Source organism: Astatotilapia calliptera, chromosome 22 (assembly GCF_964374335.1).
Source record: "Astatotilapia calliptera chromosome 22, fAstCal68.1, whole genome shotgun sequence".
In the NCBI taxonomy this organism is placed as follows: domain Eukaryota; kingdom Metazoa; phylum Chordata; class Actinopteri; order Cichliformes; family Cichlidae; genus Astatotilapia; species Astatotilapia calliptera.
Genome location: NC_137442.1, coordinates 8,125,463 through 8,143,436, shown reverse-complemented (window position 1 = coordinate 8,143,436; position 17,974 = coordinate 8,125,463). Strand labels below are relative to the sequence as shown.

General features: G+C 40.5%; 1 protein-coding gene across 1 annotated transcript; it reads left to right on the top strand.

Annotated features, from left to right (window-relative positions):
* The first annotated feature begins 2 nt into the window (after window positions 1-2).
* On the top strand, window positions 3-17,230 carry eloa (elongin A). The gene is made up of 12 exons (XM_026156294.2): window positions 3-507; window positions 6,160-6,216; window positions 6,399-6,511; window positions 6,709-7,244; window positions 9,286-9,614; window positions 11,769-11,880; window positions 12,387-12,539; window positions 13,306-13,403; window positions 14,165-14,345; window positions 14,507-14,636; window positions 14,823-14,965; window positions 15,063-17,230. The coding sequence occupies exons 1-12, from the start codon at window positions 436-438 to the stop codon at window positions 15,122-15,124; spliced, it is 1,986 nt and encodes a 661-aa protein (XP_026012079.1). The 5' UTR covers window positions 3-435; the 3' UTR covers window positions 15,125-17,230.
* The last annotated feature ends 744 nt before the right edge of the window (window positions 17,231-17,974 follow it).

Genomic DNA, 17,974 nt, shown 5'->3' with positions numbered 1-17,974 from the left:
GCTTTGTCTGTGCTTATGAACATTTTTTATGTTACTTTAGTGAAGCTTAATCTGTTTGGGGGTATGGTAGCCAAACTGAATAAGATGGGGTGAGTTTACGCCATAAGCTTAGTTTTTTATGTTCATTTTTTTTTTGTGGAAAACAAACTAATACTTTTATAGTAAGTTCACTTTATTGTGTTTATTTTGCTTTCAGATTGTTTTTAAATCATTAAGGGGTAAAAAATAAATAAATAATTCTACATCTTAAATGAATGTACGTGTTGAATTACGTTTGACTTATGTTTTGTTTTTGTTTTGTTTTTTTCTTCCTGGCACTGGGCTTTTATTTTTTAAACTCCGTCGTCCCAGGTACCGGAAGTCGCCTCGTTTCTTCCCTTTCTCTGATCGGTCTGGATCAAACCGTTTCCGGGCGACAGGGTACCAGCAGTAAACATGGCGGAGGAACTGCTGGAAACAGTGGAGAGACTTCAGTCCCGGCTCCAGGAGAACCAGGAGCCCCGAAAGGTAACGGCCCAGCAGGTCGACACGGACACATTTGGTGGTCAGCACCGATCGTTCCGCGAAACGTGACCGACAGACGTGAGGACGCCGCGGTCACGGCGACGGCTCCCAGAAAGTCGTAACGTTTTTTAAATGCTGCGTTCACGGCTCGCTCTCCGACTCTGTCTTCTCACATTTCTCGGTTCAGACTGTGATAATGAAGCATCAGCAGTTTCCTGAAGTGGCAGCTTTATTTGCAACACAATGCTAATCTAATTCATTTGCAGAGTATTAAATTAGCATTGGGATAACTGTATGATAAAGAAAGTATTTAAAAAAGACATTAGGAGAATAAGATCAACAGTTCACATTTCTAATACTTCTCATCATTTCTACATGTTGAAATCATAATATAAACCATAGTTGTACTGTAAATATCTCCACTGTCTGTTGCTGTGTACAACAGATGTTTGAGATTATGATTTGGGTGTAATTTATTATAGAGATAATGAAAGTATACACCAGGGAAATCATACCTGCCACTAATCTGACACTGATTCTGGGCATTGATGTGTTTGGTATATAAACAGTTACTCTTGCCTCCTTAAACCAATATAGCTAATAGGATTTCCATTTCTCACTCATGTGTGAGGCTGCAGCTTCAGCTGTTAACTAGGCCACTGAGGAAGACTCACTCTATAGGTCCCTATAATGACAGTCCTCTGTAGATATTGGGGCAGGTGTCTGTCAGTCAGGAAATTCAACATGTTTTAACGCTACAATGCTTATGACAGTTCGTCACTCATTCAAGTGAGTTCTTCAGTCACTCAGTGAAGCAGAGACTGAAAAAGTCACTTGAATGACAAAACATTTCTCCCACTGAAAACGCCACATCCAGATTAACAGAGTCAACTTTCAGGGATTTTATTACCTGGAAGATTGAGCATGCATCAGGTCATTTACTTGTTAACAGAAGCTGCATCTGTGCCAGTCGTACACATTTTCACATTTCTAAAATGCAACTTATTGAGTAATAGATTAACAAAAGCTTTTGGCATGGTGTCGTTCATATTTGTGATTTTTTTTTACTGTGTCATGCAGAAAACACCAAATTCCCTAAACAGCTCTGCATTTTTAAATCTTACCTCATCACAGTAAGAACAATTCACACAGCCTGTCGTCTCCCTGGATGTTTTAAAATCTGAATCTTTTTTTTTTTTCAACCATTTATTTTCAGTTATAGCAAGTAATTGTAATATATTTATATATTGTAATATATATTGTAATATAATTAAACTTATTTAAATTAGTCATACACATTGATTATATAAACTGAAAATGTCATGACCCTCTGTAGCCCACAGAATTGTGGGATTTATTTCAGAGATAGGATACATTCAATTTAAAGTGTGAGTGATACCAATATCTGATTAGATAAAAATACAATATTCTTTTATATATCTAGATATTTCTAATCTTTAAAACAGACAAAACATAAAGAAATTTCCCTGACATCAGCCACGTTTGATTATTTATTTACTTGTTTGTTGTATTTGTCTCCTGTTGCCAGCAGGGAAGCTGCAGAGCGCCCTCTGGTGGACAAACTATGGAACATCACAACTAATAATATGGTTGAATGGTGTTTCTCCCATCTCTTTACTTTCTTAACTTTCATTTATTGACCATTGTAAATTCAGACACCGATTCAAACACTGCAAATAGCTGATATTGGCTAAGGGATCGGCCAGGCTCTAGTTAAAATATATTAAAAATAAAAAGCTGATCATTTAGTAAATCATAATTATGTAGCAGTGTTTAAATTGATATTTCAGGGACCTTTAGGGACTTTAAATGAAATGCAAATGATTGAATAAAATGTAAATGCATGTTATTTGGCTGTTTAGCTGAATCGTTTGGCCAGTTTGGACAAGACAATATCTGGGTATTTCTTGCTAAATGACCATTATCTGTTATTGCATCAATTCAAATTGTAGAGAGGCATTTACCGTATTTATGTGATTTATTATTGTGTCTAACGTAATCTTCTTTTTTTTAAATTTATCTTAACAACAGTATTTCAGAAGGGCGTCACCACAAACACAGTCGTTTCTTAGTATCTCAGTGTGTTCCGACAGCCTGTGAAGGCACCGTGTGGGACGTCACAGTAATTAAGGGGTTTTAACTTGTTATAACGTAGTTGTTTAACCCTACATTTTCAGCTCAATGTAACGATTGTCAGCTCGTTGTTAGTACATATGGATTTATTATCTGCCTTTTATCGGAGCAGCTGCACCAAACACGACATATTTTACCCGAAAACCAAACTCGAAGCTAGAGCATTCGTTAGCCGTTCAGCTAGTTAACGTTAGAAAGTAGTGACAGCTCAGCGGCGACAGGCCTCTGAGATTTACCCGATTCTGGTTAACTGGAGCTGGGCTCCTACTCATGTCCAAACCCGGAGTCTATTGTTAAAGAAAACTGGAGATAAAAGCGTGTAAATGGTGACACACGGCCTCTTGGCTTCGCCTTTGTTTACTGCTGGTGTGTAACAAAGCAGCGTGGATGCGTGTGATGCGTTTGCTGAGCACAAACAAGCTGCACAAGTGAAGCTTTAACTGCAAAAGAAGACGCAAAAATCAGGAGGGAAAAGGTTTTCTAACAGCTCTGCCACGTTAGGCCACCTCATCCTTTAGCAGTGATGGCGCAGAGCTGAGCGCAGATAGTGTGAGTCAGGCAGCAGCTGCAAGTTTCATATGAAGCAGGTCCACGGAGCAGATGGAGCCTCTCTACCGAGAAAATCTCAGAGAGGAAATGCATGAAAATCTGCTTTAACGCCCTGTTTACTTTTCCAGTTTTAATATATAATGAATTGTGATGTACCAGTTGTTTAAGTGACTCGGACTTTGCAGGACAAACAAAAACACAAAGCCTTGCCACTGGGTCCCAAATAATGCAAACCTAATAATGCAATCATGTAATCAAGGCGCACTGAATCTTATCCCTGCCTTTATCTCATCATGCCTGACTGTAACAGACCGATTGCCTTTAAGACCCTCTGTAGTCGCCTTCAGCTACATCTCAGACTTTTTTTTGAACCGTTTGCAGCAGTACCTTGAAATCCTCGGGCAGAGGACTTATGTCTTCTCCAGAGGCTCGGTTGAAACCTCAGAATCTGTTACTGAACATGGAAAAGGTTGAAAATGGAGAGTTAGTTTATTTCAGACATGGAAAAGTAATATTTTAAGAGGTTACCGATCCAAATACAAAGACTCAAAAGCAGTCAGCTCGTTACAGTCTGACTGGTCAGGAACCAGGCAAACTAAAGACAACAGAAGAATAAATATTGATGGGCGACAAAATGTTTTAAAAATTGATACATTAGAAAAATTGAGAATAATTATTTGAAAATAGCTTAGAGTCTCATTGCATTTCATTTTAGATTCTTTTGAACTGATTCCTGTGTTTTCCTTTACATAAAGGAAAAATCCTTTATGTAAAAAAAAAAAAAGGATTTTTCCTTTTTATTTTTCCTTCTAAACTGATCTTGGAAAAAGTGCAAATTGAGGCATGAAATGTAGGAAATTAATTGTTGAATGCTCAAAATTTCCTTGAGTTTACCCTAGCTTCCCCGGTTTATTGTTTTTTAATGTAATGTGTTTAATTTAAATGAAATGTTTTTGAGATGTTTTAGTTGGTTTTGCAGTCGTTGAATGGTTGTGTTCAGTGTTCAGACTGTTATTACAGCTGCCGTTCTATGGGATAACATCTTTGGGTTTCAGTAGGGATCCATCTGTAAATGTGTCGACCTTTATTTAAACTAGAAATAGTGCGGGACATTTTTAAGGCAAGCACAAAAGGGTAAATCATCTCGTGTTACTTGTGAAGACTCTGCAGACGTTAAAGAGAAAAGTTAAGAATAAATATTTCAAATTGGCACAGGAAATATACCCTGCTTCTTCATTTTATGTTTTTCTTATTCACTATGACAAAATAACAGGAAACCGCACAAATGTATGAATAAAAATTCATCACCCATGATTCTTTACTCATTATCCAGATGCACTCATTCCAGTGTATGTTATATTAAGGGTGACCGCATGTCCTACTTTTTACCTGGGCCTGTACAGCATATCAGCCCTCCACCCATCTAAGGTATTCAGACAGTGTCCCACATTTTAATTGGCTCTGCTGAGTCTCAAAAGGAGGTGTTGTGTGGATGCATCCCTGCTGAAACCTAAAGATGATTAGCATCTGAATCCTCTGTTTTTACTGGGAAATAAAATGAAAAGACAAAAGTGTACAAAGACAAAACCCCCACAAACTTTAGCTCTTGTATATGCTCATAAGAAATTCCTCACATGGTCAATGCCAAACCAGTGCCAAAGAATTTTAGACTGCTAGTAAATACATTATACATTAAAAAGCGACACAAGACGAGCAAATCTCTTCCAGTGTGGATGCAAATTTAGGCCTCTGAAGGTTCTTATCTGTATCATGCTACGATTACATTATGTTGCCTAGCAGTCACCTGTTAACAGGCCACAACAGTCCCAGCAAATTTACTGCTGTTGTTACAATTCCTTATAAGGATTGTTTTTATGAAACACTTGTGTATCTGTTTAAACCACAGGTGTCAGGCGGGCCACACTACAGCTCAATTTAATATCACGTGGGTCAGACCACTTATACAGCTGTATAAAAATCCGCCTTTATTTTAACGTAAAGAAGTTCTAAATACATTTAATTAGCTGTCTTATGTGTATTTTAGTACAAAATAATAAAGTTTGTGGTCTTTCCATTTTTAGTCCTCACACCTCACAGTGTTCACTGTCCAATACCATTCACTGGGCTAGTTGGGACCAGGTTAGTTGAGGATGAGCTCTCAAAGTTTTTGAAAATTTTAAAGCAGGTTTTATGTGTGAAAACAGTAACAGTGGGCTAATTAGAAGCTTTAGTAAAGTTAACAGTTGTAGCTGATAAACAGGCGCAGCGTGAGCTGGTGGAAATCCAGCCTGGGCTGCTGCTGTGTGTCATAGAAGCACCTCAGGTTCAAATGGATCTGCTGGACTTTTCCACTGCAAAGCATGAAGCACAGCAGCAGCCAAAGTCACAGCGATAATCATCATATCTTCACGTGTTCAGTATCAGGCTGAGCTCACGACCAGCAGAGCCCAACCCTCATGTAACGAGCACTAAATGCAGCATCAGGTTATTCCTTTAACTGTACAACACCAACACGCCAACTCTTCATGTGGATTAAAACAAAGGCAGGGATAATCTCCTCTGTCACCTTTCGGGGGCTCAACAGTAATATTTACCAAAACAGCAGCTTCAGTAACTGTTTTAGGAAAATAAATTTAAACAAACTCATTCTGCTTAATTTCAGCTCTATATTTTTATTGTTGGACTCAACCAGAGTAGCTTTTACACGGTTCTTGATTCAAAATAATTTATCTTACACTCTGTCTCCCTTAAGTCCAACTTTCTTGTGATTGACTGTATCTCACAAACAAAAGGTTTGAAGAACAGGTGGTCACGTCTGCAGTATTTGAGTCTTTGGCTTCGTCTAATATGAACAACCATCACTGTAACATAAAATAAGGAAAGGCTCTGTGGTGGAATCGGGACTCTTTCTCCAAATGATACATTTTTGTTTTTCCTTTCTTTTTATTTCAGCTGCTGAAGACTCTGAAAAGACTCGGGGAGCTTCCTATGACTGTGGACATATTGGTGGTAAGGATGTGTTGCTTCATCATCTCCAAACTGTCGATGCAAAAATCAGAGGGAAAATATTCTAGATAAATGAGTGGGACAGCAAGTTGACAGCTTCCCTCCTGAACTTGTTTCTGACCAGTTAAATCGCTTGCCTGGAGCTGCCAAAGCATGACTGTTAAATCTGGGAATTTCTCTCGTAGGAAACTGGAGTGGGAAAGGCTGTGAACTCCTTCAGGAAACACGAATTAGCTGGAGAGGTGGCAAAAAATCTCGTAGCCAAATGGAAGAAACTGGTTCCTCAGTCTGGAGACAGGTATCGGCTGCACACCTCTGCCTCGACATGCATGACTTTAGCTCTCATGTGTCTGTACGCTGTGTGCTCTCTTTCTGCAATGGTCGTATGTAACGATGACTTTTCAGGACAGAAGATCCAAACCTTCAAAATAAAACCCCAAAATTAAATGGCGTCATCTGCAAAAACTGAGTTCTGTCTCCATCTTTCTTCCTCAGACCCAACAGCCACGGCTCCAGATCTCACACACAGGCTCGAGGCCATGACGCGAGCGGCAGAGGAGACCATAAACGTCCCCGAGAGCCCTCGCCTGAGGAAGACCGCTCCTACGTAGAGGAGGAAGAGGAGGAAAGAGGTTACCACACCAACTATTCGCCCTCACCTCCTCAGCACGACCAGTACAGTCCCCCACAGCGAGGAGGGTATCACTCAGACGAATACGAAAGCCCTGAGCCCGAACCTGAACCCAGCCCGCCACCACCTCCTCCCCCTGTTTCCCGCAAAGACGTCCGCCACACCAAACCAAACAAGGAGCCGAGCAAGAACCACCACAGCGACCGAAACCGAGACGAGGAGCGGCGGCAACGCCACGCACAGACGAATAGCGATAGAGAAGGCGGAGGAAGTCAGGGGAAGAAGCGAAGCGGAGACCGAGAGAGACATCAGAGTCCGGTACAGAAGGCTGCCAAACACAGCAAGAAGTCAACCACGCATGACAGCAGGAAGGAGGAGAAGAAGAAAGGAGGAGATGAAGGTGAGTTCGATACTTGTTATTAATCTCGATCTCTCTTCCACAGCATGTCTTTTGTCCTGTCTTCCTACCGGTCGCAGCAGATGGCCGCCCCTCCCTGAGCTCGGTTCTCCTGGAGGGTTCTCTTCTGTTAAAAGGGAGTTTTTCCTTCCCCCTGTCATTAAAGTGTTTGCTCATAGGGGGTCATATGATTGTTGGCTTTTTCTCTGTATGTATTGTTGTAGGGTCCACCTTACAATATAAAGCGCCTTGAGGCGACTGTTTTTGTTATTTGGCGCTTTATTAATAAAATTCACAAGAGCTACAGCCCCTGCCTATGTAGGCAGCTGCCCCCAACCACTACAGGTAACAATAACCAGCTGCTCGAGTAACTGATAGCAGTGGTTAATCTAAAGATAACAGAAGAAAAAAACATCTGCAGAATTATGAGGACTTTAAAACAGTTTAAAATCAAAACATCTGCAGCTCGCTGAGACAACTTCCTGTTGCCTTGCTTGTGGGCGCATACAGGTGACTGCATCACTCGAGTCTCATTTGAATAACAAATTAACCTTTTAAAAGCAGTTGACCAGTCTTTTTAATCTTTAAAAGACTGCAGTCAAATATCAGGTTCACAGAAAAATTTTTTCATGTTCCACTCAAGATCCCAGTTTATCTAAAGATACCAAACATGTCAGAATTAATTTGTTACATGTAGCCTGAATAACAATTTAAACTATAACTACACCATCTTCTCCTCACTAAAAGCCCATAAATGTCTTACTGAAAGATAATCATCTTCTTGTTGTACTGTGTAATGTTTTACTTTGCTATGAAGGAAATAAGCCGTGAGATTTAGGGGCACTTAAATAATCTTCTTTCTGTCATTTAACTCTTGATTTCTGGTACTTATACCACAGCCAAAACAATTACTATAGAAGGTTAAAGGCAATCATTGTGTGGTCATTTGTGCAGCTCTGTGCAACAGGAAGGTTGTGTGTGTTTTATCAGCTTGGATCAAGAAATATGGCCACAACACAGAGTGACTTCCTGTTCTGAGGAACTGAGCGATCGTAGAAACAGCACGAGAAACTCCTCTGACAGGAAGTGACAAAGTGAAATTTTCAAACTGTTTTCTTGTTTGGTTCATTAACCACAGCATGCATGTGTGAATCAGAAGAGGAGTGTGTGTTGTTTGGTGATTGAGTAATTAGTTAGTCACTAGTAATTAGGAGTTAACAATTTTTATAATGTAATAATAATTAAAACTTCACTTATGAGGAGGCTGTAACGGTCCGTTGTGCTGGAGGGAACGGAGCGTGTCGATTTACCGGTCAGTCTGCGTCCTCACCCTCACCTATAGTGATGATCGTTGATGCAATCAGCAGAAATGAGTTTCATCTAAAGGATGCCTGGGCTCTACGTTAGAGATCGGACAAGGAGACGCTGTTCCTCCACATCGACAGGAGCAAGATGAGGTGGTTTAGGCATCTGACTGGGACGCTTCCTGGACGCCTCTTAGGTGAGGTATTCAGGCGTGTCGGTGTTGGTGATGTCACTGTTGGTGCTCTTGCAAATGGCGGTGCGTACAAAAAATTATGGTTATGTCAGTTTGTCATGCACCTCTCGGTTTTTAGCTCATCTGGCCAATAAAATAGAAACGCTTATGCTGTGGCGAGGCACCCGTCTGTCTGTCCGTTCACAAGAATCACTCCTCCTCCTCAGGTTTGAATCTAGTTTACACAGAGTGGTCACCTAATGGGTCTTCACAGACATTGTGCTCAAAGGTCCAGGTCATATTTGTTGTTTTGTGAGCAGTAACATGTGAATTGTGCTGCACCGTTAGCCAGATAGGCTACTACGTCGTTCCGATTGTGGCTTGAACCTCCAGACAAGATTTCTGATTTCTTTGCTTCCTGCCTTAAATTCTACTCTTATAAAAGTGCTGATGTCCATAAATCCAAAATAAAATCCTGGATTAAAGTCTTTGTTTTATATTTGTCATTTGTTGAATATTTTAAGAGAAATTAATGCAGTATAATAAATTATGATCTTCATCTTTTAGGGCGACCACGAGTGCCGAAGGACTCTCCACCTAAGGAGGAAGAAGAGGACTTCGAGGTGCCCACCATGTCCTTCGAGTCCTTCCTCACATACGACGCCCCGACGTCTGTGAAGAAGAAAAAGAAGACACCGTCAGCTTCATCTTCATCGCACAGTCGGCCGTCTCACTCCTCCTCGTCAACGTCGTCTTCCCATCGCACACGAACACCTCCACCTGCATCCTCCTCTTCGTCCTCTTCTTCTTCCAAAGCGCGCAAGGCAAACGGCGCTCAGAGTACCAAGAGGACGCATTCGGGGACAGCGGTGACGACGCCATCGAGAAGCAAGGAGGTACCGACTGTTTTTAAACATGTTATTTATCTTTTTATTTAACCAACATAGAAAATAAGCAAAATGGGGAAATCTGTCAGGTCTGTGCGATGCCATGATCTGTTCAGCTATTGTAAAGAAACTCCTGCTTAACACTGTGAAAAGGTAAAACTAGACCTCTAACAGGTGTTAAATCGTCCTTAAGGATTCAATTCAATTCAATTTTATTTATATAGCGCCAAATCACAACAAAAGTCGCCTCAAGGCGGATGACTTGGAGAGTAGAAGAAAATGACCCAGAGCAGATTTCTGATAGCATCGATGAGCATTTTTTTAATTTCAAGCATGAGTCAGTGTTTAAACCGATGACTCAGCTTTAGTTTTCAGGGTGTAAACGTACTTTTCTAACCTTGGAGTGAGCCGTAACTCAAGCTCCCTCTGTGAGCGTCTTCTGCAGCTGTCAGAGTTTTTTCAGTGAAGAAAACTGCAGCTGACATTTGTGTAGGGTTCCTTCTCTTTATTGATAAAGACCGACAGTGCAGAGGGTTCATCCACTCATTGTGACATTAAAGGCTCTGCAGTGATTGTAGAACTTGCTGCTTGCTGCCGTCGGTTTTGCAGTTAGAACTCTGATGGTGTCATGTTGGTGAAAACATCAGATCCGTGAGATGCCTTTAGCCTTTAGTTTTGCTTTTATCTTGTGGGATTTTGTTTCCTAGCAACAGTTGATAACTCCGGTGTCAAGGTGATGCAGAGAGAAGCAGAAAGTAGAAACACCAACCACAGATTGCAGATACAACATAGGTGTGGCCTCCGGGTCTGAAACGTGAGGCCTGCACAGGAGTGCTTTAAACCTGCATTGTTCATTATAACAGCCAGCAGGGTGCGACTCCTCTGGTTGCAAGAACATGTTTAACTTTGTAAAATTCTGTGGGAAAATTACCTATAAGCCCACATGGTTTATGACTTCAGTAAACACTTTAATGATTCATTTATGGCCTAAACCGCTAGTTTAAGGTCTTATTTAATAAAAAATGTTCCTCATTTTGTAAATTATGATGCAACTGTGAGAAATACAGATGATAAAGCAGAGAAATGCAAACAAAGGTCAGTCCATGTTTATGCTATGCTGAACTAACCGTGTACTGGAAGAGCTTCATATTCAACATAAACAAATAAGAGTGTCAAAAGCATCTTGTGCAAGTGTCAAATGTTGGACAATATTAATACGATTCATTTCAAACTTATTTATATAGCATCAATTCTCAATAAGTCACCTCAGGGTGCTTTTATATTATAACGACCCTATGTTATTAGAATGAAAACTCGATAAATAAGTCAATCTTCGAAAAACAGACACTTGGTGAAAGTGGGGAGGAAGAACTCCATTTTTAATTAAAGGAAGGAACTTTCAGCAGGGACAGTGAGAGGAAGGTATCGGCTGCAACAGTTGAAAGCTGGGTCTCCAGCTGGAATAAAGCAGTTTCCAATGAAAGCGTTCAGTTTAAAAGCTTGACGTCAGAGCATCAGGTCAGCAGCACAACCAGGGGGATGCTGTTGTGTTTTACTGACATTCACAAGGTTCTGCAACATGAGTTTGTCAGACTGAAATGTTCTTGATTGTTTGAGAGAGAAGGTTTAGCAGAAATGACCTTAACTGTGGAAACTCTTGGCCACACAAACACAATCTTTACCTCCTACCTCCCTATGAGTTCATCTATTTCCCCAAAATAAAAACAAAGTAAAAAAGCAAAAGGATAAAGAGCAGCTCGTGAAACCATCTGAATGTGAACAAGAAGACGACCTTAAACGGGGGATTGGCCAAATCTTGAACTTGTTGAACTCTTCTCTTTCTGAGTAAATCCCTCACTTTGATGAGCTGTTTCCACATCACTGCATCCAGTTACTGTGCAGGTTTAGTATCCATCTCATACCCCAGGACCAGCATTCATTTTAGAGTTGTGCTTCTTCTTCTGTCATATTTAGATTTTCTTTTATTGAGGTCTTGACTTTTGTTTTTATTTTTTGTTTAATTGATACCCTACTTTACCTTTCTGAGCTGTTGTTACCTTTATGATAGTTTCAGACAAATAATGAGTTGTTTCTGATTATTTGGCTGCTATAAGTCATTTCCCATCTTTTGGGATAAATAAAGTGTTTCTTATCTTGTTGTAGGTTTACGAAGCTGTGCCGACTGTTCCTGAAATCCAGCTGCCAGCGATTCAGCCCAATTACAGACCTCTGCCCTCCATTGACATCACACCGCTGTCCCCTCAGAGACGCAAAGGTAAGGCCCTCGCCCCCAATATCAAAACTTTTTCATTATGTTATTTCTCGTTTAACTGCTATGAGAACACCAAACTCTGGCATCAAAAAGGTGAACCCTTCCATGAGTCTTTCTGTGCCTGTATTTGTGCATAAATTAAGCGCCTTAAAATGTTTTCTTTCTTTTTTTAAGTGGTTGTTGTTATAACTTAGAAACAAATACTTTTAGTTAACTTTGTGACATAACGTCTCACTTCATGCAGAAACTTGAGTGCAGTTGTGGCTGAGGAGCAGGTGAAGAGAGGAACCGCTTCTGACTGAATGACAGATGCTTTCTAGACTTTTTTTCCTCATTCTGTATCTTTGCACTTCTGAATCAGGTCACACATGTACCTGCGAGCGATTTCTCACATTCGTGCACATTGCGATCTGATCTGGATTTTCTTGCCAGCATCAGCATATCTGCAAACATTCTTCCTCATCCTCTACATTCAGGCTCACTCTGACGTTCGCTCGCTTCACTTTCAGTTCCTGTGTGCAATGAAGAGGATGATGCAGGCTTCACGGGGAAGCGGTTTAACTCCAAGATGGTGGTCTACTCAGGATCGAAGACCGCCTACCTGCCCAAGATGATGACGCTGTACGAGCAATGCATCCGTGTCCTGCAGAACAACATCGACTGTGAGTGGATATGCAGTATTTCTCTCAGTCTCTGAGCCTCCCTGCAGGGGGCAACAAGGGCCTGATGATGCCACGGAGTTTGACCATGAATATTAAAGCTGATGAGAGGAGTTTAATTTTATCTAAAGTGTAGTATAGCATGTCGTTTTTGAAGTTTAATTTCTGTGTTTTACTTTTATTTCTCTGCCTGCTGCTTTTAAACAACTGCAGGATTTTACGTTTTAGTTTTTAGTTTCATCACAGAGGCATGTGATTGGTTTGATCTGTTTCCCTGTTTGTTAGCAGGATTACTCAGATAGTGATGGACTGATTTGCAGGATAATTTTAGCAATGTAGGTCTGGGCCCACCTTGAACAGAATAGATTTTGGAGTCGGTACAGTTTCAGATCAGGGTTAGCTTTTGTGTATTGAGAAGTTTAGTTTCTCTTTCTCTTTACGATAACTCTAATAACCTTGCCGGAGACTAAGTTCATGAATAGCGTGGGGGCAATTTCATAGCCTTGAAGGTGCTATTGTTTTGCTCTTCACTCACTGTGATGGTCTGTGTAGGTACCAGGTGATCAGAGTTCACAACAAAGGATAAAAGTACAGCAGAAAGTCTCCACAGTCTTTCAAAGTCAGTATCTACTCAAATGTGGTCCTCGCCTGAACTCCACCCAACTGCTTTTTGTGTTGTCGAATAGGAACGTGTCTACGGTCTGCAACTGTGCATGCACATGAACAAAAAGTGTAATCCCACCCTGACGATGCCTCTCTGCTCTTTCAGCGATCGCTGAGGTGGGAGGAGTGCCGTTCGATATCCTGGAGCCGGTTCTGGAGAGATGTACCCCAGAGCAGCTGTACCGCATCGAGCAGAGCAACCAGGTAACATGTCAGACTTCAGTGAAACTTTTAATCTTAAAGCTTAATCTGAGGAAGGAGCGTGGAATCGAAAAATGTAGCCACAAAAATAGCTAAAACGTCCACATTGACCTCTTTGATTTTTATCCTTCAGCCATAAAAGACTGATGGGATATTTTTGTCACCCCGTTGTACCGGTAGGTGAGCGGCGTGGACACCCAGGTTTGTGAATGCGATAACTCGAGAACGAGGCGATGTAAGAGTTTCAGATTGATATCATAGGTGTATCTACTAGGAGGCTGAGTGCTAGCATTGGTGGCCACCGGTGTTTTTATAAGAAGTGAAAAATCTAGAGAATTTTCACTTCTTATTTTATTCCACTGAAATAGAATTAATTTGCACAAACTGCAAAAGTTTTGTTTTCACAATAGAAATATAAGGTGGATAAATCTTTTAGCATCATTTGCTTTCTTTTTCCAAACTTTGTTAAAAACTATCAAGCTGTATTTTATGAAACTTAGGAGGATGAACTCTGAATGGCTGCTACACATGTAACACTTTTACAAGCAGAGCAGTTATTCATCATTAAAGTTCATATTCGTCATTAAAGTCGGTCGCCTTCCTCTTTGTCTCCATCTTTTCTGTCTGGCGCAAGTTTACAGCTTTCCAGAAAATATTATAAAATATAAAGTTTGGATGTTGAGAAAGTTGTATTAATGTCACTTTTTGTCATGAGAAATATGGGCATACGTCCCTTTTTGAAGATTCTTCTCGCCTCCTTTTAGTGGTTCACGGAGGAATCGGACGAGCTGTGGATGCGTCACTGTCGGCGCGACTTCAAGCGGGAGTCTCCGCAGGAGTACGAGTCATGGAGGGAGTTGTACCTGAGGCTGCACGACGAGCGCGAGGAGCGACTAAGGATGCTCACACAGAATATCACGTCTGCGCATGCCAACAAACCCAAAGGTGGGACGAGCTTTTGCAGTTTTGTATAAATCGACACATAAAGCACAAAGAAAAAGCATTTTGGGATTTTCTGTTTGTTTCTGTAGTTATGATTCATGATGGTTTTTTAATATTTTTAAGGCTGTTGAGTGTTTGACCGAGAGTGTTGTTTCCTCTAACAGGACGTCAGGTTAAGATGGCGTACGTAAACTCTGCCGCCAAGCCGCCCCGTGATGTTCGCCGCCGACAGGAGAAGTTTGGAACCACCAGTGGTTCGACAGCCAGCTCCACAGCAGCTGCAGCTCCTATCAAGTGAGTACAGAATAAGATCAGGGAGAAACTGAGAGGATGTTTAGAGATTTCCTGATAAATATCACAGACTGAGTTTCAAATCACGAGGAGGAAGATCTTCTCTATCGATGCACACGGCTGCAGACAGAGCTGTGTAGGGTTTTTTTTTAATATTCACCACAGTGGCTTTCTTCCTGTGTCCTTCAGAATAAGACCGGCTACCACTGACTACTCCGGAGAATCAAGCCAGTCGTCTTCCTCCCAAAACAACCCTCCTCCCGCTGGTTCATCCCGCTTCTCTGCACCGAGTGGAGTAGGACACGCCGCCCGGGAAAAACCTCAAGTCAAAAGTAAGTCTTGCTGAAAGCACCATTGAGGATTTCTTTTTTTCTGTGTGTGTCTTTTAATCTAACAAATCACTTCTTCCTGTTTCCTTCTTCCCCACAGAAATCGCCCCCATGATGGCCAAAACTATCAAAGCATTCAAGAACAGATTCTCCCGCCGGTAGTGTGAAAGAGACTGAATGTATTTTATGTGATTTTAATTACAGTGTAGCGGAATTGGACTGGAGACCCTCCAACCCTGCGCGCACACTTTCAGCCCCGCAAACATCACATGAACTTTGCAGTATTTGTGGAAAAATGGTTAACTTCCTTTTTTTTCTTTGTTTTTTTTTTTTTGTGGGGGTGGGTTGATGTTTTTTTTTCTGTGGTGACGTCTGTTTTGCGGGTCTTAAATTAAGTATTTAAATCCTAAACGATGGTACACATGGTAGAAGGACACACACAAACACAGTCAGTCTGTTACTGAATCATGTTTTCCAGCAGACGGTTTTTAAAGAAAGAGTTTTTGGGGGAATTCTTGCTGCGAGGTTAGATTAGAGGATTTTTCTATCGCTTTCTCCGGCAGCACAAAGACTGGAAAGAGGGGAGCAGCTTGTTTTCAGCTGTAACAAAATCAGCCCCAGCAGAACCTTTAATTGTCATTAATTAACATGTACATTTGTACACAGCCAAAACGTGCACAAAAAATTTGTGACTTTTTAAAAAATTTGCCTCAAACCTGCATTCTTTCTAATGGCCAGTAGGGGGCGTCTCTGAAATGATATTGTATAGAAGTCCATGAGTAAATTCTTCTAATGTGATCCGTAAACTCAGTTAACATTTTCCTGAAGAGTTTATGGACTCAGCTGCTAATTTTAAGTCTTAATCAATGAAAAATAAAGTTAATGCTGTAAATTATTTTTGCTAAATAATTTAAATTATTTGTGGGTGGCCAAGTCACTATGTTAGCCACCCGAGTTTTAAAACTCTCAACTCAGTGCTGCACTAACCAGTGGGTGATGTCGTGATGGCCACATCCAGCTTTTATATACAGTCTGTGACTAATTGCACTAATCAATTTGTTTCAAATTTTCATTTTTTTTAACCCCTCGCCTGTAAAAGGCTGACAGTGTACTGTCATCACTTGGGTGGCAGGGAGGGCAGCGTAGGATTTTGAAATTGATAGCATCGGTGCATCTACTAAAAATCTCAGTGACCTCGACCTCAAGGTCAGGGCTAGAGGTCAAGTGTATGAATGTGATAACTCAAGAAGAAACTCACCTAGGATTTTCACATTTATAGCATAAGTGCAGTATTTTTACTGCTGTGACCAGACATTGAGCATCAAGGGCTCAACCTTAATGCAGTCAATAACTGAATCAAGTTTTCCTTTCATAAATAATAATAATAATAATAATAATAATAATAATAATAATGGGGGGGGGGGACATTTGAACAAAGTAGCATTTCCGCAAAAGCTCCCCATCTGGTCAGAAACGATAGACTTGACATGCAAAATGTTAATATTTATGCTTGATTTTCTCTTTTCATAACAATTAAAGAGATTACATTTGTTAAACAATGAACTTAAACGTTTGTTTTTCTCCCTTGTTTCCTGTCTTTGTGCCAAGCCAAGCGGTTCATATTTATCATATGAAAGATGATAGTTTTATCTGTCTTCTAATCAAACTAGTAATGAGCATATTTCCCAAAGTGCGAATCTTTTCCTTGTAAGGGACAGAAAAAGGGCTCTTATTTTAAAAACAGTCAGCTGTTGTTTCCCCTATGACCAAATGATACACTACAGTGGGAAACTTTTACACTTTTACTCTTGTTTTGTCTCTTAATCGCATGCACCGTGGACGTCCCGACACCCGAGACATCAGCTGGATGGTGGGGGACTTTAATCATGTTTTGCCTGGTGCATTTAAAAAAAAATGTGTTTGGCTAAGATGAAAGCACAGCAGAGCGTGCGGCGTCGTAGACTTACTTTAACCCTCCTGTGGCTTCAATTCATGTTTCCCTGCTGTCGAATGTGTGCTTCCCTGTTTTTATCTGCTTCACTGTGACAAACTGATTGAGTGAGGGGAGATTTGGAAAGAGAACCATAAGTTGTCTGCAGCTGCAGTCCATGATGATGATGATGATGATGAAATGTATTTATTTTCAACACTGGGACCTGGCACCCCACAACATGGGCCTGAATGGAAGTAGATTACAAATTGTAATTTTATTAGATTTTAATAAATGTTATATGGTCATTTTTATTAAAATTGACTTTTTTCCCTGAAGCTGTTTGTGTGGGTCTCTTTGTCACTCAGAAAGTCTGCAGTGCAGGAGGTTTATAGAAGTGATCCATCTTACCAAAACTACCTTATATTATTAACATAATAATATCTGTATATTTTTTTCTACGGTTATTATTCTTAACGGCCAGCATCACTTTTAGTAGTTCAGCAATCACTGAGCGTTTTACAGGGCTCAACGTGATTAAATGAATGAGAGACAGAAACGTTTTTTTTTAACAGCTATTAAAAAAACTGAAGCAGGAGCCTCCTTTATTTTTGTTTTTAACCTGTATAATAGTCACTTTCTTTTACACATAACTTTTCCAGATTCCTTGTAATGAACGTGTTTTTGATATGAGGACATCATTAAATCCAGGTTTTTGTACATTTTGCTTTATGCTCATGTCGCTTTTATTTTTATGTGACACTTGTAAACAGTTTGCGACACTGCCGGCGTTTGGTGGTAAGACTCGTGAGCCAATCTGATAGCACATCGCTTGTGTTTTCCTCTTCGCGTCGTAAAGTGGCTACGTTGTAGCAGATGACAATTTCCTGTGGGGATCTTTTTCTTTTCAAAATAAAGTGTCTTGAAAACTCATAAGTTCCATTGAAAAAGCTCTGTTTGCGTTGGAAAGCTGAACTAACTGAATATACCAACCATTTCTTTTCTTCAAACTAAGACTAACCCTTTCTTTTATAACAGTCAAAATCAAAGGCTCCAGATTCACATCACCATGCTGATAATCT